The sequence below is a fragment of the Condylura cristata genome, unplaced genomic scaffold (assembly GCF_000260355.1).
Source record: "Condylura cristata isolate star-nosed mole 26May11 unplaced genomic scaffold, ConCri1.0 scaffold00029, whole genome shotgun sequence".
In the NCBI taxonomy this organism is placed as follows: Eukaryota; Metazoa; Chordata; class Mammalia; order Eulipotyphla; family Talpidae; genus Condylura; species Condylura cristata.
In genome coordinates, this window is record NW_004567130.1 from 9,586,898 (window position 1) to 9,611,765 (window position 24,868).

At 52.0% G+C, this 24,868-nt stretch overlaps 1 protein-coding gene across 1 annotated transcript; it reads right to left on the reverse strand.

Annotated features, from left to right (window-relative positions):
• Window positions 1–448: 448 nt before the first annotated feature.
• Window positions 449–13,735, reverse strand: LOC101622687 (SEC14-like protein 4). Its single transcript, XM_004690674.2, has 12 exons — window positions 13,649–13,735; window positions 11,151–11,226; window positions 6,438–6,481; window positions 6,104–6,163; window positions 5,812–6,000; window positions 4,453–4,548; window positions 4,179–4,239; window positions 2,933–3,016; window positions 2,550–2,656; window positions 2,337–2,476; window positions 2,077–2,246; window positions 449–966 (listed from the first exon to the last, which is right to left on the reverse strand). The coding sequence occupies exons 1-12, from the start codon at window positions 13,700–13,702 to the stop codon at window positions 827–829; spliced, it is 1,221 nt and encodes a 406-aa protein (XP_004690731.1). The 5' UTR covers window positions 13,703–13,735; the 3' UTR covers window positions 449–826.
• Between the last annotated feature and the right edge of the window lie 11,133 nt (window positions 13,736–24,868).

A 24,868-nucleotide genomic window follows, 5' to 3' on the forward strand; every position in this document is an offset into this window, starting at 1 on the left:
GTGACTGGGTCCCAGGGTGGCGGTAGTTGGCCTTCAGTTGTCCCCTTGATGAAGCACAAACATGGAGGAAAATTTTATTGTTCTCCAAGAAGCAAGCCTGAGGCTAGAAAGTCAGAGTTTACAATGGGCGCCCAGCACATTCCAGCCCACTCAAACCCCAGCTGAATGTGGCAAGGTCACAGCAGGTGGGGGAGGGGAGGGAGGCCCCGGGCACTCCCTGGCACTCCGCCTTCACCCCCTGGGCCACGTGGAAGGCATGCCTGACTTTTTCCTGATTGTTCTCTCTGCCGGTCTCATACTCACTTCTGATTTTCCCTGCAAAGATGGGAAAAGAAGGACGATCCTGGAGGGCATTGGCCAGAATCAAGACACTCAGGCTCACTAGACCCTCCACCCAGCTGCCTCCAGTTGGCCCTGTCCATCCCCTGACACCCCCCCCCCCTCTTCAGGCCCGCAGCTGTGCTTCCAGCATGGACCAGGCCACACTCCCTACGCTGGCGGTGAGTGTGAGTTCTGTGGTGGGCAGGCTTGGCGGGAGGGGTACAGGGCGGCTTCTGCAGGCAGACACCTCTCTCTGGATGCTGCTTCATGCTCATGATTCTCGTTTTCTGGGTAGGGGATGAGGTGTCTGTCCAATCCTCAAGTGGGCATTGGCCGTGCGCTCCTGCTTGACCCTGTGCCAGGTGGGTGCACAGTGAGCTGAGATGGAGACGCAGGGTGGGTGACGCCCGAGGTCACCTCCAGCACTGCCCCCGCCTGGGAGGGCCTGGAACAGGGAGGCGGTCCTGAAGAGCTGGTGAGCAGAGGCTCGAAGGTGCAGGGGTCTTCACTGTGCGGGGGATGGTTTTGTTGCCTCAAAACTCTGAATCTTCTCCTCAGAGGCCTTGTCGGGAAGCAGCACCTCGACAGTGTAGCTGAGCTTCTTGGAAAACACCAGGCTGTAGGTATTGTCAAACCGCAGAACATCTGCAAGGACAGAGAGCTAATGAGGCAAACGCACTTGACTTGTGCATGCTGGTGGCTTTGGGAATAGGGTGGTGGGTGACCTGGCGGGTCCGCCAGTGCCAGTCCCAAGACCATTCTCACGATCATCTCCTTGGAAGATGCTTCTGCTCGCTGAAAGCATCACGATAACCGTCAGCAAGCGTCGGCCCTTTCTATGTATCAGCATTTCATCAGGATTCTCCCCAAATCCTCAAAGCAACTCCGTGCAGAAGGTACCATCATCCCCATTTTATGGATAAGGAAATAGCCTTAGAGAGGTTGATGCAACTTTCTGACAATTATAGAACAATGGGTGGAAGGGGCCGAAATTCCCTTATCTCAATATTCCAACCCAAACAGGAGCCCTGCTTTCCCCAAAGGAGGAAACTGATCTTCATAAGCCACTCACTATTCACCTTGCTTTTCACACCAGCCATGCAACGAGAAACGTTTCTTTCAATGCTGAGGTCCATCACAAACTCCAGGACATGCTGAGGATTTCTCCAGCTCTACTTATAACTCCTTTCCCATGAAGATGAAACTAGGGATGTATCAACTATCAGCAAAATTCATTTCCTCTCTGTAGAAAATCAACCTTGGTTTCCTTTCCTCGGTTAACTCTGTTTGGGAAATCAGCCATGTCTTACTAATGCTGCTGCCGAGAAAGCAGACCAAAATCCATCTGGTCTGGGAATGAAGGACCACGTCACAGAAGCCACCTGCTCGAGATTCCCAGAATGCAGCGGTCCTGGGCCAGTCAGCGGGACCCAGGCAGCTAAGCCCCTGGCTGCTTCCTTAGCTGTTTCTTTGTCTATGAGCTGGGCTAGGGGGTTTCCTAGGAGCTGAACCCCTGGCCCGTGCCTGGGAATCCTACTCTCTACAATGCGTCTCTGCCACGAGCCCTCACAAGGGTCCACTCATCAGAAGCAAGACACTGAAGCCAATTTCCCTGGCACCCATGGGCCCTGGGAACACGCCCAGACTCCTTCATCCTCCCTGAGAGCTGGACAGAGAGGGCAGGCAGAGAGGCAAAGAGGTGTCCGTTCATTTCTCTGCCACGGGGAAGAAAAGGCCTTGGTGAGCAATCCTTACAGACGCCAGCTTCCGAGCAGGTGAGACTGCCGTCCTCGGGCACCATGTGGGCGTTGTAGCGCTGGCTGGCCAGCACCTCTGTCATCTCCCCTGCGTGCTGCCGCTCCCCCATCCTGGTCTTCAGGAAAATCCCAAAGCCGATGTCCGCCCCCTCTGATGCAAACTGCCACCTGCAGGGGACAGAGCCTTCCTGATGGCGCAGGCCTGGGCTCTGGGCCCCTCCCGGCTGTGCCTGGGTGTGGAGCGGCCGCCGCCCTTACCTGAGCACACAGCCCGGGAACAGGATCTCATTTTCCACCTGCAGGGAAGAGCCCCTGCCCACGGTCACCGTGTGCTCGTACTGCATCTTCACCTGGTTGTGCACGTAGTAGCTCTTGGGCACGTCGCCCCCATAGTTGATCTGTGAGAGAGTGGGTGAGCAGGCACCAGAGCAGGGCTGGCTCCCTTCCTTCCCGTCCTCTGGGCACCTGTACCTTGGTCAGGCACTTGGGGTTGCCATCGGGGTCAGTCATGGTCCCCCCAAACTCCTTGGGCAGTTGGTCGGGGCTGATGATCTTTGTCAGATCCTGCTTCCAGTTGCCTGTGAGATCAGGGGGCGCAGGGGGGCTTGACAGAGGGCAGATGGGTGAAGACCAGGGAGGGGATCTAATGTGTCCTTGGCTTGTTCTCTTGGGTGTTTATTCCTGGAAGCCCTCGGGGGCTTCGTGTGGCTACCCACCCTGTGGTCGAGAAGCTGTGATTGCGGCCAGCGTCAGGCCTAGGCCAGTGGCCAAGTAAAGAGAGAATGGATCCTGGAGCACCGGCCTCTGCTTCCCAGGCAGGCGTGGCGAGGACCATAGGCAGGAGGTCAACTTACCTCCCAGAATCACTATCTTCCGTCTCGTCTCCTCACTCATAAACGATTTGACCAAATTGAAGGCCACAGGGAACAGCTTGGGGGCTGAAACACATGAAAGTCCCATGGGAGGCTGGACCAGAGAAGACCGAGCCTATGAGGTCACAGCCAAGGGCGTGGACAGGAGTGGCACACACTAGATTCCCCCACTTCCTGCAGGATGACCTCCTGCTAGTTGCTCAATCTCTCTGAACCTGAGTGATGCTAAATATAAAAGGAAGATTAAATTAAGCAATCCAGGCCTAACACGTGACACAGCGCCTGGCTTGCAACGAATAGCTGTCTTCCCTCTTCCACTGCAGGTGCCACAAAAGTGACTCTCCTTCCTTTCCCAGATGACCTTGGTGCCTTACCTGCCCGGTGCGAGTAGGTGAGGAAACCGCACGAGACCCCATGTTTCACCTGAACTGCTGACATTTCCTAGGCGTTTGCTGGGGCCAGGCTCTGTGCCAGGCCTTCCCCGCAGATTGATTTCACTCACAGCTGTCTTACGGGGGGAGGTGGCGAGGCAGCCCCATCTTCCAGAATGGGAAAAATGAGGCCGGGTCAGGTTAAATAGACTGACTCAAAGTCACCACGCTAGTGAAATAGGCAGCCAGGTCGCCTGGCCCCGAGCGCATGGAGGCCTCTCACCATATGACTGTCCCAGATCCCGACTGTCCCCACGGCAAGTATGCCCACTGGCCAGTGTGGTCCACGGACCATCTGTGACCAGTCCACATCCAGGTAAGTACAGAAAAGTAACAGGGAATTTCAGAACATGGCAGCAACATGCCCACATGATTTTGTACATTCCCAAAAGTCCTTGAAGAATGGAACTGAGGCCTTCCCTGGTGGCACAACAGGTTAAAGCGCAGCACTGCAGACAGCCGCAGCCGCGAGTTCGATCCCCCGCCCCGGAGGTGACCCACATGGCGCGGCAGACCTCTCCTGACCCACCCACTGCTCCCCTCAGCAGTGTACTTCGTAGATCTGCCTGTTCTGCTCCCCACTCTGTCTCTGGTGAAGCCTCTCACCGCCCCTAAGCCTCTGGCCTGTACCCCAGTTCTGTATGCAGAAATAAATCTTAAAAAAAAAAAAAATAGAACAGAGCAAAACAACCATCCAACAAACACCTGTTTGAGAAGCCCTGAACTCGGGGGCTTACCCACTGTCCCCCCACTCCCTAGCCTCCCTCCCTAGGAGGTCATCCCCAGCATGGGCTCACCTCGAATGACAATTAAATTCTTCAGGGTCTCAGGATAATTTGCTTCCAGGATGGCAAAAAACTGTGGAGTGGAGAGGAGTCTGGTGAGGTCCTGCACCAACATCCCTGTGGCTGGATTTCTATGGCCGCTGGTACTGCTGACACCTGGAGCCCCTTGCCCCCAACTCCTACCCACCTGGCCTTCCCAGGAGCAGGCACACTGCCCTGAGACACCTCCCTTTTCTCTCTCCTTGGAGGGCACACGTGGGGTGGTCCTCTCCCATGGCCCCTTTACCTGCTGGTAGACCTCCACTGCTGGCTTCCACAGGTGTCTGAGACTGAGCCCCTCCATGTCAAACACCATCAGCACGGTCTCGACCCTCCTGCCCAGCTGCGCGGGACAGAGCAGGGATTCAGGTGGGGCAATAGCTGCAGCGAAGAACCTGGCCAGGTGTAGCCCTCCCACCCACCACCCCAGACCCAGGCTGCACACAGCATTCTACAGTACGAGAGCGCCACCTAGAGTCTGAGAAGAGATTGCACCTGAACTCTGACGCTGGACCTCTTCATGCTGTGTGCCCAACTATGGCCTGGAACCAGAGAATTAAGGATATCACTCGTGGCTCACTGGGATCCATGTGGACAACATCTATTACATCAGCCAGCATTGTGTCCCATGGCTGTGTTTGAGCCAGAGCTACAACTGCAGGCAGGCTGTGTGACCTTGCGTGGATTTTTAACCTCTCTGAGCCTTATTTTCTTCCTCAGTAAAATGTGGGCGATGCCAGGTTTGGATGGAATCATGTGCATTGCATGAGATAGTGCACAAAGAGCCCAAAGCGTGGCATGTGGCCCATCCCTGGTCACTATTAGCAGGTATCAGTATTAGTAGTGTCATCATCATCATCAACACCAGTCCCCGTGGGGAACATCCATGAAATCAAGGCACTGTTTTGACCCTAAAATCTGCCATCTGTGCCCTTTCTTGTGCCAGTGCTGGGATCACAGCCCCTGTCCTTGTCATGTGGAGTCAGCCCTTAGCTAGATTATCCCACAGGGACAAAACAGATTCCCAAGGGGATCTTCTTAGGCTCAACTAGACCCACAAAACCAGGATTTTACTTGCCCTTAGATTCACGCTGAAGGACGGGATTGGGCACAGAGCAGAGACACTTCTGCAGAAAAGCTGCAGAAGTGGGCAGCGATCCTTCTTGACTTAGGGGCCCGGGCCCCACAGGGGTTTTTCTGTAGCAATTCCTAGTAGTTTCTAGGGATCCACAAGGGATGTGCCCAGTCTCTCAGGGACACCAAAGCAGCGATTTCCACATCAGGCATTTACAGTTATGCAACTGATAATCACGGCAATTTTTTCCATAAGCAAAGCATACTGTCCACAGTCCCCAGGGCTCCCAGGGCACAGAGCTGGGGCACTTACTGCACCCGAGGTCAGCAACACTGCACGGTGGAGGGGAAAGGGCTGCTCACCCGGCAGTGTCATGCTCACGGCTAATGTCACGCATGAAGCATCCCAGCTGGCCCCAGAGCACTGAGAACCAGGGAGGAAAATGGGCAACGTGCCTGGCCTCCCAGGCCTGGGGTCACACTCTGGACAGACTGGGTGCACCACAGCCCCCTGAGGGCGCTGATCGCTTACCTTCTCACTCTGCAGCTCACAGTGGTGTAAAAGCAGCTCGCAAGCCTTGATGCGCTTCCGGATCATCTCTTGCTTGGAGGCTGACAGGAGGAGACCCTTGGGGTCCAGGGTGCCAATAATATCAAACCACACAGGGCAGCCTTCGTAATCATAGCCACAGAGACCGCCTGAGTCATACCGCTGGATCACCTGGGCACGGGGGTGGGGTTCTCACTCAGAACAGCTCATTGCGCCACACTCCTGCTCCATCGGGGTGAGGGGTGTGTGGGGCCATCGGCCGGAGGAGGCTCACCTCTGAGGGCTGCCACGTGAGGATGTTGTCCAGGTCCTGCTGCTTTCGGAACTCCGCATACTGTGGAGACAGGACAGGACCTGCCCAAAGGCCTCGAGGGCACTCGGGTCAGCAGGCCGCTCCCCCTGCCCACAGCCACCAGGTCCTGCCAGAGAGCCTGGGCTCATAGAAGCGGGGACAGAGATGCCAGGAAGTGGGGCCTGGGGTCCCAATCTGATGAAAAAGGGATCGGAGGAGGGAGAAGAAATATGAATACTGGACGGCACATGGGTCCCCACCTGTCCCCTGGGGTACAGCGTGCAGGAGGCAGGTCACTCAACAGAAGGGGCCTCACCTTCCGGAGCATGTCCTCAGACTTCTGTAGGTCAAAGTTCCGAGCTGCAAGGAGAGTTGGGTAAGAGGAAGCTTGAAGCCAATTTGGGAATGCACAGTCCTCTCCAAAGGCTTGTGAGGAAATTATGGGGATAACCCTACTCTTTTCTTGACACCCCAAGGATACATTGGGAAGTTGTTTTTAAAAGCAAGGCCTTTTAATCCTCTAGAAGACTTTGGAGGACTTTGATTTCCATTTTCAAGCCTTTAAAAACTCCTGTGCTGATCTAGCTCATCAGAAAAGCTGGGGCTTGAATTCTAGTTTTACCCTTTCATTTGCTGTGCAAACTTAAACAAGTCACTTCCTGTTTCTGAGCCTTCGTTTTAAAAATCACCCCTTGCTGGGCTTACCTGGTGGTGTAAGGGTTAAAGTCTCAGCACTATCAAGCTATCACCAGCCACTGAAACACGAGTTTGATCCCCAGCCAGGAGCTGGCCCACATGGCACAGCAGACCTCTCCTGACCTAGCTGCTCCCCTCAGCAGTGTGTTTCAGCAGATCCACCAGTTCTGCTCCCCACTGTCTCTGACGAATGTTCCCCGTACCTCTGGCCCTGCACCCCAGTTCTTATATTAATAAATAAAAATCTTTAAAAACCAAAATGCCCCTGAGTTCTGTGTGGCCTGGGCTCCTAAGTCAAGAAGGACCACTGCCCACTTCTGCGGCTCTCCACGTCCCTGCCCTGTGTCCGGTCTGTCCTTCAGCGTGAATACAGTGGCCCATGGAGGCCTTCGTCTGGCGGTAGACCTCTAATGAGATTTCAGGGTTCGAGTTTTCAAATGGCAGTGGATGCCACCAGGTTTTCTCTGTCCTGACAAAGCCACTCCAGAAAAAACCACCAAGGCTGCCAGCTTCTCCTTGATCGTCTCCCATGATGGCGAGTTCATTACTTCCGCAGGTCACCGCTCAACTCTACCCAGAATGACTACAGCTGCATTGTCAGAGAGCAGATGAATAAATGCAGCCACTTGTCCACAGAGAAGCTGCAAGAATCTGAAGACAAGTCATTAGGTTTACTGCTCAAGCATTTCTCTGTCGTTATTAAAATCATCTTCTGTATTTGCGTTTCCAATATAACTTTCTGATGATGGAAACGTCTTCTGAGTTGTGTGTGGGGGTCACTTGAAGCGTGGCTAGTGGGATCGAGGTCCTGAGTTTTCATTTCATTTTAATAATTAAATGTGGCCAGTGGATACCAAACTCAGCAGCTGTTCCATATACTTCAGCAATTTTAAGATTTTTGCTGGACAAAACTTTGTGCTTGCAGATAAACTTCTTTTATTTATTTCTTGTAGGGGTTGTGTTGCTATTTTGATTAGCATCTGGTTTTTCATTATGTTTTATGGCTATAGATTGCTGTTGAGTTTTGTCTTTGGCAATTTTGCAAAATTTTCTTCTTCATTCTAAGCTTTTCTGTGGTTACTGTTGGTTTTCAAGGAAGATAAGCCAGTCGTTGGCAAATATTTGCATTCTTCTCTTCTAGCCTTTCTATCACTGATTATTTTTTCTTTCTTTATAACTCTCTAGTTCTATGTCAAAACAGTAATGTTGATTGATGTACTCCTTTCCTTGATCGGATTTTAAAAGAAAATGCATCTGAAATTCTCAAGTGTAGTATTTGTTGGTAAGATTTTTGCTGCATAAACATTGCTAGCCAAGGAAATTCCCTTCAATTCCTACTTGGGAAGATTTATTTTGTTTTTTGTTTTTTGTTTTTTTTTTTTCCCTGACAAATAGGATTTGAACCTCTGCAAATGTTTGGCTTGGTCTTCATTGAACTAGCCACATCATTTTCCATTTAATTTTATTACATGTTCAGTGACACTGACAGATGTTTCCTGAGGTTCAACTTTTTTTGCATGCCTAAGATAAACTCCCCATGATCGCATTATATAATGTTAATACTCTATTGGATTCTATTATGTCATGTATTTTTTTTAAAGATTTGTTTATTTGTGCATACAAAACTGGGGTACAGGTCAGAGGGGCAGGGGCGGTGAGAGGATTCACCAGAGACAGAGTGGGGAGCAGAACAGGCCGACTGAGGAAGTACACTGCTGAGGGGAGCAGTGGGCGGGTCAAGAGAGGTCTGCCATGCCATGTGGGTCACCCCCCTGGCCAGGGATCCACTCAGGCTTCAGTGGCTGTTGATAGATTGGTAGCCTGAGACTTTAACCCCTGCCACCACCATGGGAGGGCTCTACGTCATATTTTATTTAGCCTTCTTTATCTTCACCTTACTAAGTGAAATGAACCTAGAATTTTCTCTTCTTTTCCTGATCTTGCTTTGACATCAAAGTTACCCAAGCCTTAGAAGGTAGCTTTCACTTTCACATATTCTAAAACAGCTTGAACAATTTCTATACTTAGGAACTAGGTAGTCTTAAAACTTTGGAGGAGTTCAGCTACGAAGTCATTGGGGTCCAAGTTTTGGAGAAGAGGGGGGTTATTATCATTTAAATGACTTTGCGTTATTATCATTTAAATGACTATTAATTTTTCTGTTGAAACTTTCTATTCTTGCTGAATTGTGGTCCTTACATTTGTGTCTTAGGAATGCATCAATTTCATTTAGATTTTCAAATTTGTTAGTTTATAATTATATACCATCTATTTTTATTGGCTTAAAACAAATCTGTGGTGTCTATAGATTTTTCTACTGAGGACCAGAGTGTGTGGTTTCTTTTCCAAGAGATGGTGGTTTGGATGTGGCTGATGTATCCTCGTAGCTTTTTCTTAGCAGCACCTATGGGTCAGGCTGGGAGTGTGGGCAGGCATGACCCCCAATGTGCTGAAGCTGGCATCCACATGGGAGAAATCACAGACAGGGGGAGAAAGATAAAGAAGGGAAGTGAAAAGATAAAGAAGGGAAGTGACTTCAGAAGGAGAAGGTCCCTCTCCATCAGCCTGAGAAGATGCTGAGAGGTCCAGCCCACCACACTCCCCTCGCCTGTGCCCTGAGCTGACAGGCAGGCATGGTGGGATTAAAGGTGGAGGGGGTGGCCCGTGTCAGCTGGCCCAACAGCGCACCAGAGGGAGACACAGGCTCTTGGCCCCTCTCCCAAGTTAGGTGTCTTTTCCTCCCTGAGAGCAGCCACCCACAGTACCTGTGACTTTACTCCCTTGCCAAAGACACACCCCAAAAGACTCGCAGGAAGGGAAGAGCTTCTTGCTGTGTCAAGAGCATTCAAGAAATCTCCTGCCCAACTCTTCCTGCAGCCCAGGTGGAAGGAAATGGTACAAGAACAACTTGCTAAAACAGAACAGTAACTGTCAGAGCCGAGAGAGACAAAGGAGATGTGAAGTGTCAGACGGGCGGCTGACACGCTGAGGACACGGAAACTGCAGATTGTGTTAATAACCAAACATCACACGGAAACTGCGGATTGTAGCTAATAACCAAATATAACCAAACATCACACGGAAACTGAGGATTGTGTTAATAACCAAACATCACACGGAAACTGTGGCTTGTAGCTAATAACCAAATATCAACATTGGTTCATTAGTTGTCCCAAACAACCATAAGAATGCAAATTTTAATGATGGGAGACTGGTGCCAAATGCATGAGACCTTTTGGTACCAACTTCACAATCTGGAGTTAAATCTCAAGTTGTTCTAAAAATAAACATTTCAGGGCCTCCCTGGTGGCATGAGGATTAAAGCACAGCACTAGGGAGCCGTCTGCAGCCACAGCAGCAGGAGTTCTATCCTGGGCCTTGTCGATCTGCCTGTTCTACTCCCCACTCTGTCTCTGGTGAATCCTCTCACTGCCCCTGCACCTCTGGCTTGTACCCCAGTTCTGTATGCATAAATAAATCTTTTTTTTTTTAATTAAAAAAAAACAACCAAGTGGAGCAGAAGGGAGGGATTCCTCGTGCAGGCGCTGTGCACACCTGTGACTTCACGGCTCACCGAGGGCATCGTGAAAGTAAGAGCCCATTACACAGCAGGGAAGAGTGAGGCCGAGGTGACAGGCGGTGGCTGGCGCGAGCACGCCGGACACAGAGGCTCGGGGATCCAGCGAGGGTGGCCTGATTCCAGGCCACGGCCTCCCCTGCACTGTGTGTGACCCTTCCGTCTATCCTGGCTGCTCTCTTGGCTGAAGTTCAAAATCCATTCTGTCAAGGGTGCTGGGCTGGTTCCTGTTGTTCTAATTATTTTGCACCGCTGTGGCAATTCCTAGAAGAAACTTCTTTTCTACCTTTAATTAAATCCACTTCCTAAAGTACTCACAGGGCACCCGCGTGGTGCCAGCTCCCCCGAGAGGACCGCACAGCCCTGCCCTCCCGGGGCTGGAGAAGCAGCGACGGCAGGTCCTGAGGGCAGAGTGCAGCAACCCTGACCGTTGACCCATCACCAGGCCAGGCTGCCACCCTGAGAACCTCGTGGGTATTCTCTGGCCTCACCTTGCCCTGCACCCAGCGTGCCAGGCACAGCCCCCTCTCCTTTAATGCAACAGCCTGTGTGGGGTGGTGGCCTCAGCCCACTTTGCACAAAAGGGATTGGGCTCAGCATGGGGTCTGTGCCAGGCTAACTTCGAGGGGAACTTAGCTTCTAGCCCAAAGTGGGCTGATTCTAGGACCCATATTCTTTACCCCCCAAAGCCTCCCACCTGCTTCCTGGAGACCCTCCTGACCCCTCCCCTGCCCCAGCTCAAACTTGAGGCCTCACCTCGGAGCCAGCGCAGGAGAAAGTAATCATCAGGCTTGGGCAGAACTGGGAGCAGGTCCTGGAGATTGTTCCGGAACTGATGGGGTGGAGTGGGGGATGATAGTCAGAGAGGCTTGCCAGGATCCCAGAACACCGAACCCCACTCCCAATACTTCCCACCCTCACCTTGCTGGGACCTTGCAGGGTGGGTGCCACACAGGCTGAGGTGCTCAGACCATGTTGGACTTGGGGGTGAGCGCCTACTCCCCCAGCCTACATGGTAGGATGAGTGAGTCGGGCGGCTCTCAAACATGAGGGGTGCTCGGCACCCAAGACCGGCACTCTGTATCCGAGGTCCGAGGCGGGGACAGCCCTGTTGTTATAAAGACCCCTGGTGTACAAAGCACCAGCCAACCAGCACACATTAGGGATGTCGCCTCTGATACTGCGTCTTGAGGGTCTGGGCTTGAAAGCAGGTTATGAAACCTTCTGAGCCTCAACTTCCTCATCTGTGCAGCAGGAATAATCGAGGGTCTGCGCGCAAGCCAATCGAGAGTCCGTGCAATAAAGCACTGCTCCATGTCAGCTACCAGAACAATGTGGAAATCAGCACGCGGGCTGCCCCAGCCCTGGCCAGTGGCATCTTCGTGGAAGGAGGCAGATGTCAGCGAGGAGGGGATGAAAAAGAGCCAGGGCTGCCCTCTTCCAGACACTGTCAGGGACGGGGTGAGGGGCCGGTAGGGGAAGAGGGGAGGCTGACCCAACGCAGTGCCATTTCATATGGCAGACTTGGGGGAGGCTGCTGAGACTCTGGGTTTGAAAGTGAGGCTCAGGATGGAACAGAGAGGAGATTCCACTTCCTGGAGACTAAAGGTGCTGAGGGCAAGCCTGCAATGACCCTGCGAATCAGAACCTGGAACTAGAAACAGGTACTGGAAGCGGCCTCGACGGCACTTCACCAAACCGCCTTTAGCTTTACGGCTGATGTTGAAAGTAAGAGTGGGCTCCTGCACGGCTCACATGCTTGACAATGAACACTCAGGGCTCACAGCCCCAGTGTCCACGAGTAAAGGGTGCCTCATCGGATAGTCTCCAGCCCCCACAGTCAGGCACCGGATTTTTTGCACATGAAACAAGCATTCCCTCTGGGCTCCTGATGAGGTTTTTTTTTGGTGGGAGGGAGGAAACATTAATTTTGGAAACATTAATTCTGTAGCCATCATCCCTCCAGCTTACTGGAACTTGGAAATGCAGGATGTGCCCTGAGGCGGCGTGGGCAAAGGTCACCACCCCATTTCCTACAGAGGAAACTGAGGCGGTGAAGGGAAGGATGCAGCCAGGAAGTGGCAAAACCAGGAGGAGTCCTGCGTCCCCAGTCTGAAGGACACTCTACCTTTGGGACACAAGTCAAAGAAAAACCAAATAAGAGAGAAAGCTACCAGGCAGGAGCTGAGAGGGACCTGGAGAAACTCGGAGAAACACTTACGAGGGTGACGTATGGACAAACATTACCTGACAGTGTGACTACAGTGGTCAAAACCAGGCTTAGGAAAAACCTAGAAGGAAATGCTCCCAAGTTTGCTTGTCAAGAGCTCTGGGACCATGGGAGACCCTTGCTTCCTACTTCCTGAGTTTGAAAAAATAAAGAACATTCATTTAACGAATGGAAAAATAAGAATAAGCTCTTTACACTAGCTTGGAAGTCGCATTCACATTTTTTGAAGGATCCCTGCATAGGCCAGGGGTCCAATTCTCTGAGTCAAGGGGCTTCGTGAGGCCATCACAGTGGAGAGGGATAGGAGCCCTTCTCTGCTTCACTAGGAATTCATGGAGGGCCGCCCTCTTTCCTCTGGGGTCTTCATTGCTCCCAAAAGACCCTTACCCAGGGCAGATGCCTCTAAATAAGTCTTTTCACAAGCCCAAAGCCAGGGCCAGAGCCATTACCGCCCCCCCACCCCCCTTTTCACTACCCTCAGTACCTGGCCATCTCAAACTGAACTCACCCTATGGCACCTAAAACCTGAGAATACTCCCCCTGGCACAAGATTAGGAGACTCCCCAGATGCAGCCTGGAATGTCTGGAAATCACCCCAAACTGTTCCATTCTCCATTAATGAGAACATTAACAATAGGGAGAAGGCTGGAGCTGGGGGGGGGTGACAGGGGAGGAAGAAACAAAAAGAGAAACCAAACAAACGTTACAATCTGGGCACAGATCTGGGAATCCGTCAGCCCAGAAGCCTGATGGCCGTGCTCCTCCCCACAGCCGGGGGTAAGGGCCAGGGCTGCCTGCCCGCACATAGGTGGAAAGCTGATTTGGACCCAGAGTCGCCCAAAGAAGGGGTCCCGCCCAGTGTCCCCTACACAGCTACTCAGTAACGGTGCGCTGGAGCTGGAGGGCTGGACAGAGGCGCCCTCCAGGGTCCCTCTCCCCGTTTGAACAATGGGGGCTTCGGTTGGGCGGCCAGCCTCAGGCTGTCAGCCCCTTCCCAAGCCCACCCGCTGGCGAAGCCCCTCACCCTGGCCAGCGTCTCCTGTTGCTGGGGGCTCAGGTCCCCAACTCGGCCGCTCATGGTGTCCGCGGGCGGGCGCAGCGGGCTCGGGGCGCAAGTGTGGGTCGGCCGGGCTCGGGTTCGCCGCCTGACCTCTCAGCCGCCTGGTTTTGCCGGGACAGGTCAGATGTCGGTCCCGCCCCAACGGAAGAGGGCCAGTCCGGCCCCGCCCGCCCGACAAAAAAAGAAAACAACGCATACACACACAAAATAAAACGCCCTAAGACTCGCCTCTTTCGCTAAGCTTATTGACATTCACCCCACCATGGGCAGGAAGGTGACCCGTCCTGGGGAGGGTCCCGGAGCACAGACTCCAGTGAGGGGCAGCAGGCACCCCCACCAACACACACACACACACCCCAGGGGCCAGAGGCAGGAGTGGGGGGACATCAGTGACAGGCGGGCTACCCACTGGTACATGGATGAAGGGAATAGGGCATATTCCACACTGTGGAATCCTATCTGCAAGGAAAGAGGAAATGCAATCATTCTCTGCAAAACTGAGGGGGTTCTGTGCAGTCGAGTCAGTCAGAATGCCAAAGACATAGACTGGACAAGCGTTTACATAACCAGATATTTGACAAAGTGAAGTACTTAAAAAAAAAAAATAGCAACCATTAGGAAGGGCAGTGAGGGCTCAGAGGAGGGGGAGGGAGGAAGAGGAAGGGACCAGGGGGTGGAAGGGATGGCGCTGGGAAAATAGTGGGTGACATGTGGGCGAGTTTCAGGGAAATGTGAGGCTCGCTTCTAAAGCAAAATGGAGAAACTATGACCCGGTTTAGGGGGACCGCAGGCCCTTCTGCCCACAAGCCCCCTCCGCAGTGTGTAGACGTCTGCACTCCGGCAGGCCCACTAGCTGAGAGGAAAGCCCTTAGGACCAGCCTTCAAGTGGGTTAATAGGATTAAAAGTGATGACTCACAGTGGGCTAACCTGGCAATGCACACCCAGTTTGGAATATTGTTTCATAACAATAGCGAGTATGGTGTCACCAGCGCTGCAGAGGTGTGGGTCTGGATGGGCCCCGGGGTGAGCCCTGGGGTGAAGCCACATCCCCAAGACCAGGGAGTGGGAGGTGACAGTGGACAGAGGGAAAGCCTAGGTGGGGTAACCAAAAGGTTGGGGAGCCAAGGGGAGAGAGGTGGGAACAAAGCTAAGAGCCAGGCAGAGGTGGCCAGAGAAGGTGAGAAAACACCAGTTGGCTGGGCATGGATGTTCGAGTGAGGAGCAGGTAAAAGGTAAGGATAAAGGAGGTGGGGAATCAGGCCACTGGGACCTTTCCCTCTCTTGGTGTCAAACCAAGGTCTGGTGGCAAGTCCCGCGCCTACTTGTCCTGGGTGGCTGAGAGTGTGGGGAACGCGGCTTGTCACCATCACCGATGGGATGTGCTGTGACTATAAAATCCACACCAGATTTCAAAGGCAATACAAAAAAGAAAAAAAACAATTTCTTATATTGATTACCTTTTAAAATAGTAATATTTTCGGAGATATTGCCATATATTAGCTATGTTATTAAAATAGAGTTCATCTGTTTCTTACCTTCTTATAATTTAGAACAACTTTTAATTAGCACACTTTACTTTTTGGAGCTTCCCTGGTGGCACAAGGGTTAAAGACCCAGCACCATCAAGCTATTTCCAGCCACTGCAGCACTTTCGATACCTGACCAGAGAGGTGAACCACATGGCGCAGCAGATGGCTCCTGACCTGGCCGCTTCTCTCCTCGGCTGTGGATTTCGGTCAATCCGCCTGTTCTGCTCCCCACTCTGTCTCTGGTGAGTTCTCTCATCGTCCCTGTATCTCTGGCTTGTACCCCAGTTCTGTATGCATAAATAAATACATCTTAAAAAAAAAAAGACAAAGTAAAAATGATGTGAAGACAGACAAGAATTAAGGCATTAAGCCAGCAGTTGTTGATGTGAGTTTGGGAAAATGACAAAAATTGACATCTTTATAAAGCATGCAGGCAAACTGATAAGAAAAATAGTAAGGCACCAAGACATGGGCAAAAGACTCAAATCAGCAATTATTCTACACCAAGTTATCAGTTACAACTGGATCAAGTATTTTGGTATTTTCAACTAGTAGAAGAGAAAATGTACATGGCAAATAATCAAGTAGCTAAATGTTCACCTTCAGTTCATCAAAGAAATGTGCATACAAACAGATGCTTATTTTCTCTGCCAAATCAACAACAAAGTGAACAGCACACACCTTTTTATAAAAATGGTAACAGAAATCAATGCAATAGAGACTTTGATGCATTCTTCACTGGCAGGATGGTAAATTAGCCAAGCCTCTCCAGGATCCCTCAATTAATTTCACCCTGTGCCTTGCAAATCTAATTAGCAGAAAGGGCTTTGGGCTTCAAGTTGTGCACTGTTCAGAGGAAGGTTGGAGATGACTTTCAATAAGACAATGATGCTTAATGTGATTAATGTAGAGTTTATAACCACATGGGAAAAATACCATGAAACAATTTAGAAAAGATAAGAGCCCATTATAAATGCTATATGCTTACAGATTGTACAACACAATCCATTCAATGAAAGGGGAGTCAAGACAAATTCGTCCCTTAACTTATCCCAGTTTCTGAAGAGAAGTTATATTTTTCAAATGCCACAAGCACCAAGCCACCTCCAAAGAGAAGCCTTTGTTTAACTAACTAACAATTTCAAGTACTTTCTATGGGCCAGACCTTTTGTAAATATTAGCTCAGCATTAGCCAATACCTGGGTAATGGGAATCACATAGGTAACTAAATTCTCTTGCTGCCACATAAAAATACTCAATTTCAATAAAAATTCGATTTGACATAGCATAACCAACATTATCACTTCAAGTAATCAATATGATTGATAAAAGAGATTGATTGTGTTTTAAGTCTGTTGGATATTTAATATAGCACATTTCGGTTCCGACTAGGCACTTTTCCCATGCTGCATAAGCCACATGGGGTGTTATGAGTTGAACTGAGTCCCCCCACAGCCCATATGCTGAAGACCTAATCCCCAGTGCCTAAGAATGTGGCCTTACTGGAAACAGGGTCATGGCAGATGAAATTAGTTAGTTCATACCACAGTGGGGTGGGTCCCTAATCCGATACGACTGGTATCTTTATGAAAAGAAGAAATTTGGAGACAGACACGCACACAGGTTGAACATCAGGTGAAGATGAAGGCAGAGACCAGGGTGATGTTTCTAAGCCAAGGAATGTCCAGCAGCCAGGGGAGAGGCACAGAACAAATTCTTCCCCTAGCCTTTAGAGGAACCAAGATCAACACCTTGATCTTTGAACTCTGGGCCACCAGAGCTGTGAGAGCGTAAATGTTTAAGTCACTCACTTGGGGCACTCTGTTCCAGCAGCCCTAGCCAAGAGACTCGGTGGGTGATGTTAGCTCGATTCATTCCCCAGCACATTCCTGTGCATTATTACCCACCTTTAGGACCCAGAACAGAAGCTCAAGGAACCCTCTGAGGTCTCACAGCCCGACAGCTGCAAAGTCACGATGGGCACCAGGGCAGGCTGGTGTGGCTCCAGGCACTGCCCACGCTGCCTCCTCCTGCCTGCTGACCTCCAAGGCCTCAGGTTGCCCTCAGGCTCTTGACCTTCCCAGGCAGGCAGGCTGACACCCTCCAAAGGCCTATATTCCTGATGCATCAGCCACTGCTGGGGTGCACAGAGGACTTGGCTTTTAACCATTTCAGTGCCAGAGGTCTGGGTACAGATGACTCCCCTCTCCCAAGGATGCCCTTCTCTTGCCTTCTGACACGTGGCTCATTCCCTCGCCCTCACCCTACCCCTGCACACACCCACCCATGGGCTGAGAAGCCTGGCTGTGTTACGGTGTTGTCATCATGTGTGGCCCTGATCTCACGCCTCCATGCCCACTCATGGGGGTGCCTCACTTTCCAGGTATTGCTCAGTGGTCACAGGTGCTCCGTTGACTGTCCTAATGCAAGTCTACAACCTGCAGAGTGAAGGGCTCTCTCGGGGTAAATGGCATCCCCATTGTCACATGGGATCAGTCTTTGCAGAAACCACGGCCACGTTTGTCCCCATCCTGTGGATGTTTAGTCTGGAGAGATGTTTCCAGATGTCCTTCCAAGTACATAAGACTTGGCATGGGTTACCCTGTGTAGAGGGCTTGAGAGGGAGTACCTGCCCCACACGCCCAGGGCTGGGATGGCCCCGTTCCTGGCAGGTGGCGACTAGAGCAGGGCAGCTGAGGGAGGGCTTCCCTCGCCGACTCTCAGTGACCCAGGGAAAGGCAGGGCCTGGTGTGGCTGCATCCCCCTACTTTTTATTCCTTAGGCAGGGAGATGGCCCTAAGGGCCTGGGAGCGAGAGGAGAAGGCAAGGGGAGCCTAACCAATTATCTTCCCAAACCTGAAGTTTCTTCATGACCTGAACTCAGTCATCTTGAATCCCCTGGCCTCAGCATATCTCTTTCTAGAGGTGGGACCAGAGATGGATTAGCAATCTGGTGCCAATAGAAATTAGAATTCTGGCCCTCCCTGGTGGTGCAGCAGGTTAAACACAGCACTAAGAAGCTAAAGCCACTTCCACATGAGTTCGATCCCCGCCCTGGAGGTGACCACAGGGCGCACCAGACCTCTCCTGACCCGCCCGCTGCTCCCCTCAGCAGTGTGCTTCATCAGTCGGCCTGTTCTGCTCCCCGCTCTGTCTCTGGTGAATCCTCTCACAGCCCCTGCTTCTCTGACCTGTACCCCAGTCTGTATTTACAAATAAATCTTTTTTAAAAAAAAATTAGAATTCTAACTTCCTGTCCCTATAAAAAGTGGGAGGTCCTTGGCCCTTCAAGTCACGGAACACCAGGTAAGGCACAGATAGAGTAAATGATTTCTTCTTGCTTCTCCTTTCTACCACAGGACTTTTGTGCATGATACTTCTTTTGGCTTAAACATTCTTCTTTCACCTCCTTCTTCCTCATTGCCTAGTTAGTGGCTTCTTGACTCCTCTAATCTCCCAGGTTAAATGCACAACAGAACCCTACTCTTTCCCACAGTATTATTCTCTGTAGACATTGCTTAGTTAAACTATTTGACTCACCCCCATAGCTGCCAGCCTCTTGAAGGCACATGCCTTCTGTGCGCACCATGAAGCTGTCTGAAGCCACTGCAGCACGAGTTCCATTCCTCGCCACAGCAGACCTCTCCTGACCTGCCTGCTGCTCCCCTCAGCAGTATATTTCAGTCAGTCTACCTATTCTGCTCCTCACTCTGTCTCTGGTGAATCCTCTCACCCCCTGCACCTCTGGTCTGTACCCCAGTTCTTTTATACATAAATAAATAAACCTTAAAAAAAATCAGAGATGTTATTTGAGCTGGGTCCCTAAGGAATGGGCAGAGGACATTCTAGGTGGGGGTGATAGCCTGAAGCAACACAGAGGTGAGAGAAAAGAGAGATGCTGAGGAATTGGGATTCAAAAAGACTGAGGTCAGGAAATGAAGGAAATTCAGGCAGTGCTGGAGATATTTCCAGCCAGACCCTGTCAGCATCTAGAAGCCACTGGAGGTTTTAGAGGAAAGGTCAATGTGATCTCACCAGTGTCAAAGATAAGCCTGGTCCCCGTGAAGGAGGACTTCATATCAGACGTTCACCGCAGGGAAACTGGTCAGGAGACTAGCATAAATGTTAGGATGTGGGAGGCAGAGGACAGGGAGCGAGGACAGGTCAGAGGCCTCACCTTTGTTCTAAGTCAGGGCTGTGTTGGTGATGGCGTTTTTTGGAGTTAGTGGGTTTGGAGTTCGTGGTCCTTGGGTTCATGCTGGGAAAGGTTTCTCCCGAGCTCCCCTTTCAGCGGCACACGGCAAGTTTCTCCACGACACAGAGATGTTAGTTATTTTTAAAGAACAGGTTTATTAGGGAAAAGGGCAAGAGAGACACTTGCATAGACACAAGCGGGTGGGAAGAGCTGCCCCGAAAGGGACAGGCTTGCTGAGAGAGGCCTGCGAGGGTGCAGGCGGGAGGCCTGAAGGAGAGCAGCTCCCCTGAGGGAGGTCAGTGCAGAGAAGCCCGGGCAGGTGCAGGTCACTGGCAGGCAGGAGGCTGCCGCCCTGCGGAGGGGAGAGCGGGTGGGAAGCAGCACCCGCATAGGCACAGGTGGGCATGTAACAGGGTGGACCCCCGGAAGGAGGGTGGAGCTGAGCAGCAAGAGAAGACTCTGGAGAGGAGACTGAAGAGGAAGGAAGCAGGATGGAGAGCCAGGAGACCTGACGAAGCCACATGGAGCAGAGAGACGTGAAGAAACAGCGTTTGCTTCTTCTTGGCCCTGGGCTGGTTGAACCAGATGTGGTGAGAGACCTGCGGGGAGGTTGACTATGGCAGCGTTTATCTTGATTTTGATTTTGCTCTTTTCTTCCCAGACTTCTCGGGCCATTTCTGACCCTTTCCTATGGGTCCCTGCTGGAAGGTGCTTTAGTCCTGTGATAGATTTTTCAGGCCTTGCTTTGGACCAATCCCTGTTGGGTAGACAGGTAACTTCAGGTGTCCGATTTAGAAATGTTTGTTGTCTTTTCCATATTGTGCATTGATTGTATTAAAGTTCCTTTCCGCTAAAGGTCTTATGTCTTGATGCGGTAAGTGGCAGAGCCTATTCAGAACAAGCAGGTTTGGGGGTTCAGTGCCCCTCTCTCCCTGCCCTCTAACACTTCCTGAGTTTATTTCTCCTGTTATCTTCCCTTATTCTAGTCCTTACCTCTCCAGCAGCCCCAGTCACCTTTTTCTTGTGCCTGGAACACCCTTCCTTGTGATACCTAGCAGCCAGCCCGGCTCCCTTCAGATCTAGTGCAAATGCCTCCTCTTCTGGAAGGTCTTTTCTGATTTGTTTTATTTGCTGGGAAATGAGTCTCCCAACCTGAAATCCTATACCCCATGGTCACCTTCTTTTTTTAAGATTTATTATTTATTCATTTATTCATACAAGAGCTGGGGGTGAGAGAATTCACCAGAGACAGAGTGGGGAGCAGAACAGGCAGATGTACTGAAGCACACTGCTGAGGGGAGCAGCAGGTAAGACAGGAGAGGTCTGCTGTGCCCTGTGGGTCACCTCCCTGGCCGGGGGTCAAACTCATGCGACTGTGGCAGCCAATAGCTTCATTGGGCTAAAACTTGCACCACCTGCATCTCCCTTGCACCACCAGGGAGATCAGAGTGTTGATCAGGTTCTTGCCCCCCAAAGTTTTGAGGGGAGAATCAGGCTCACAAAGTGCTGTGGCATTTAATCCTCTCTGAAGTTTTGCAGCTGGCTCCTTTTTATCCTAGAGAAAGACAAGAACTCCTATCCTTGGCCCAGAGCCTGCGTCCCCCAGGCTGGTGTGCTCCTTGCATGCTGACATCCCCTCTCCTAACGGCAGATGAGACCTTCTGCCTGGGTGGGTGCTGGCCAATCAGTCTCCTGGTGACATCAGTGCGCTATGGAGCCCTGCCACCCAGGTCTCACCCATCTGTCCTTAGCTCTGGGAGAACATCCAGGATGGGTGTCCTTCCCAGTCCAGATGACTACTCCCGCCTGTGCCGACTCTAAGGTGAGGGTAGAGAGGGAGTGGGGTAGAGATTAAGAGGAGAGCACTCTGAGTCTGTTTCTGCATGACAAATGACTGTAAAACACAGCTGTTTAAAATAACCATAAACATTTATGATGGTCGGGAGTTTATAGTGACTTAGTCGTGTGGTTTTGGCTTAGAGTCTCTCATGCTATTAAAGTCATGATGTCAGCCAGGGCTGCATCCATCTGAAGACTTAAGTCACAAGGGAATCTGCTCCTGAAATGTCTTGTGTATCTGGCAGGGCCTGGGTGTTGGCAGCAGGCCTCAGTTCCTCCCTACAGGGACCGACAGAGGACACTTGAGTGTCCTGACAACATGGCACTTGCACTGGGTTTCCCTAGAGCAAGTGACCCAAGAGAGCAAAGAGGACGCCACGGTCTTTATGACCAAGCCCTGTCAGTCACAGTCCATCATCCCAGTACTGTGCGATAGGTTACACCAGTCAGCCCTGCGGGAGGGGACCGAGTCAGGGTACAAGCAGGAGAGGTGAGGGTTGCTTCTGCCACCTTGGAGGTGGCTGCTTCAAGAGTTAACACCAGTAACTACCATCGCTGGGACATTATTCTGCACCAGACTCTGGGTTGTTTACCTTTCAGTAGACGACGGACCCCATATATGACAGATACCCCAGATACCCAGAACCAGCCTCTAGGAACCAACCAGATACCCAGAACCAACCTGCAGGCTGTCGCTGTGCTGAGTGCAGAGCCTCGACCTACAGGAATCAGAGGACATGCTGAAAAAGGGCCCAGTGCACAGCCCAATCCACAGTCTGGCCCTGGGTGAGCAGAACTGAGATTGAGGAGCCAGGAGGCCCTAAAGGGGCCTGGGCACTGGGCTATCGGGGAGACTCAGAGGAAATGTTGGTGCTGGCTCACAAACACCCTGTGACAGGCCTGCAGAGGGAAGGGGCCTTCCCAGGTCTCTCTCTAGGGTTGAGTAGAAGAATGCACGTTCTTTCTCCTTGGGTGGTTGAGTGTTGAGAACAGTGTGGGGTGACAGCTGGTATGAAGCCATCGAGGCATGTGGGGTCTTGGAGAGGGCACTAGGGCTTGGAGCAGAGGATAGGCTCTGGCCTCTGGCTGCAGGTGGGGAGAAGTGGGTCCAGGTGGGTGGCAGAAGCTGACCCAGGGGCATGTCCTAGTGTCCTGGGACTGCCATCACAAAACACCAGGAGGCTAGAAGACTGAGGTCAAGGTGTCAGAAGAGCCGAGGCCCTCTGAGGTCTGGTAGAATCCTCCCCTGCCTCTTCCTAAGTCTTGGAGGAGGCCCTGAGCCTTGGTGTGCCTTAGCTGCATAAAGCCAGTCTTGCTGGTCTTCCTCAGTGGCATTTCTTTCTTTCTTTTTTCTTTTTAAAGATTTATTTATCTGTGCATACAGAACTGGGGTACAGGCCAGAGGTGCAGGGGCAGTGAGAGGATTCACCAGAGACAGAGTGGGGAGCAGAACAAGCAGATCGACGAAGTACACTGCTGAGGGGAGCAGCAGGCGGGTCAGGAGAGGTCTGCTGGGCCATGTGGTAAAGCTCCCTGGCCGGGGATAGAACTCACACTGCAGCGGCTGCAGACAGCTTCATGGTGCTGTGCTTTAACCCGTTGTGCCACCAAGGAGGACCCAGCATTTCTTGTCACAGGACACCAGCCAAATGGATTAAGGCCCACCCTGTGGATCTTATCTTAGCTGATGACACTGCAGAGAGCCAATTTCCAAATAAGTTCCCAGTCACAGAAAGCAGAGGCCAAGGACTTCAATTTGTCTTTTTTAGGGTTACAGTTCAACCTGTAACATTTAATTCCACTGAACTTTCTCCTTCCTGCTTTCATGGATCAGGAATACTGATGCTTGGTCTCCAAGATATCTCCCCTTCCCCCCCCCGCCCCCCCCCCCCCCCCCCCCCCCCCCCCCCCCCCCCCCCCCCCCCCCCCCCCCCCCCCCCCCCCTCCCCCTCCCCCCCTTCCCCCCCCCGCCCCCCACACACCCAGACAGATGCCAGCCCACACCAGACATGTTAGACCAGCCAAAGCCAGACGCAGCACCATGACACCCTCTGCTGCCCGGGTGTAGCAAGAGCAGGCCACAGGCCTTGCAGACCTCATTCTTTCCTGCCACAGAGACCTCAGTCCTGAGCTGAGGTGGCCCAGCAGGAGGGCGCCCAGACCCGCCCTGGCTGTGAGCACCAGCCTTGGCGCTGGCCAGCGGGGCGCATCCTGCCTGTCTGGGTCAGCCTCTCCACGTCTCTGCCGCCCCCTTATCGGAAGTGTATGTTTCCCAAGCGGCACAGGGCTGGGTGGAGTGGCTTCTCAGCACTGTGACCACTTAGTTTTAAAATATGAACGATGTTAAGAAGTGAGTTAATAACTAATAATTCTTTTTTAAAGATTTTTTTATTTGTGCATACACAACTGGCCAGAGGTGCAGGGGCGGTAAGAGACTTCCCCAGTGACAGAGTGGGGAGCAGGACAGGCTGACTGACAAGTACACTGCTGAGGGGAGCAGCGGGCGGTCAGGAGAGGTCTGCCGCGCCATGTGGGTCACCACCGGGGCTGGGATCAAGTTCGCACTGAAGTGGCTGTGGCGAGCTCGCAGTGCTGCCTCTAACCAGCTGCACCACCAGGGAGGTCTCAAACTAATAATCGAAAAACAAACTAGGCAGATCATAAAAGCAAATGAAATAATTTATATTTGTGGCATCTACCATCTGCCAGATTTATTCCCCTTAGATCCTTAAGGAGGCCCCCAAATAATAATAATAGTACTGATGATAATAATAGCATCTCTAGGCCCCTTGGGGGTCGAGGGTGGGCATGGGTAAACATTCCCCAGTCTGACCAATAGTCCTGGTTGCCAGGGATGAAGGAGTTTCCTGAGGTGGGAGAACTTTTAGTCCCAGAAGATGGGGCTGTCGGTCACCCTAAGTCCTCCCCACCCTGCCCGGGACAGATGCTCAGTCTCAGGAGGAAGAATCTCCTCGCCCACAGGGAGGCATTAAGAGTTGACTGATGTGGTTCTGAAGTTTGGCCTTGGCCCTAACTAGTCAATTGATCACCGAGGCAGGTCACGCAATGTGTCTGAGCTTGGGAACCCACCCTGTCGTCACACCTACTGGTTGCCTGGCCACCATCTGCCCGGCTGGACATTTGCTCCAGGAGCGCCCAGGTCAGCATGCTGGTGGCCACATGCTCAGGGCCAGCTGAGGGTTGGGGGGCACAAATAATGTCTATGTGAAACTGAATCCCAGGGTAGAAGGGAGAAGCCCAAGCCCAGGGGTGTTGACGTACCCCGGAGAGAGGGGCAGCCTGGAGTGGTCAGTGGACGGGAGAGGGCAGGCAGAAAGGGGCAGGCACAGGAGATGGAAGGGGAGATGGTTCAATTCTGGACCCAATACGTCTTGCCAGGGACCTTGGGGGGCCCCATCTGTGTGCGTATGGGTGTGTATATATACCTATATGCGTGTGTACACACACACGATGTTGCTACACCCTCCGCCTGCCCGGGCCTGCTTCAGTCCTACCACCGACGGGCTGTGCGATCTTCGCCCATTGTGAGAGAGATGATTCCTCATCGCTAGTGAGATGATGCGGCCCCATGCACCTGAATGCTGATGACGACGGCTTGA

Bases quoted from the DNA above. Each gene is read 5' to 3' on its own strand.
- LOC101622687 (XM_004690674.2), bottom strand. From the start codon at position 13,702: ATGAGCGGCCGAGTTGGGGACCTGAGCCCCCAGCAACAGGAGACGCTG. The intron at 6,001-6,103 runs GTGAGCCTCCTC...CCCCGTGCCCAG, and splicing joins TCACGTGGCAGCCCTCAGAG to GTGATCCAGCGGTATGACTC. The intron at 967-2,076 runs GTAAGGATTGCT...CTGTCCTTGCAG, and splicing joins CTGCTCGGAAGCTGGCGTCT to ATGTTCTGCGGTTTGACAAT.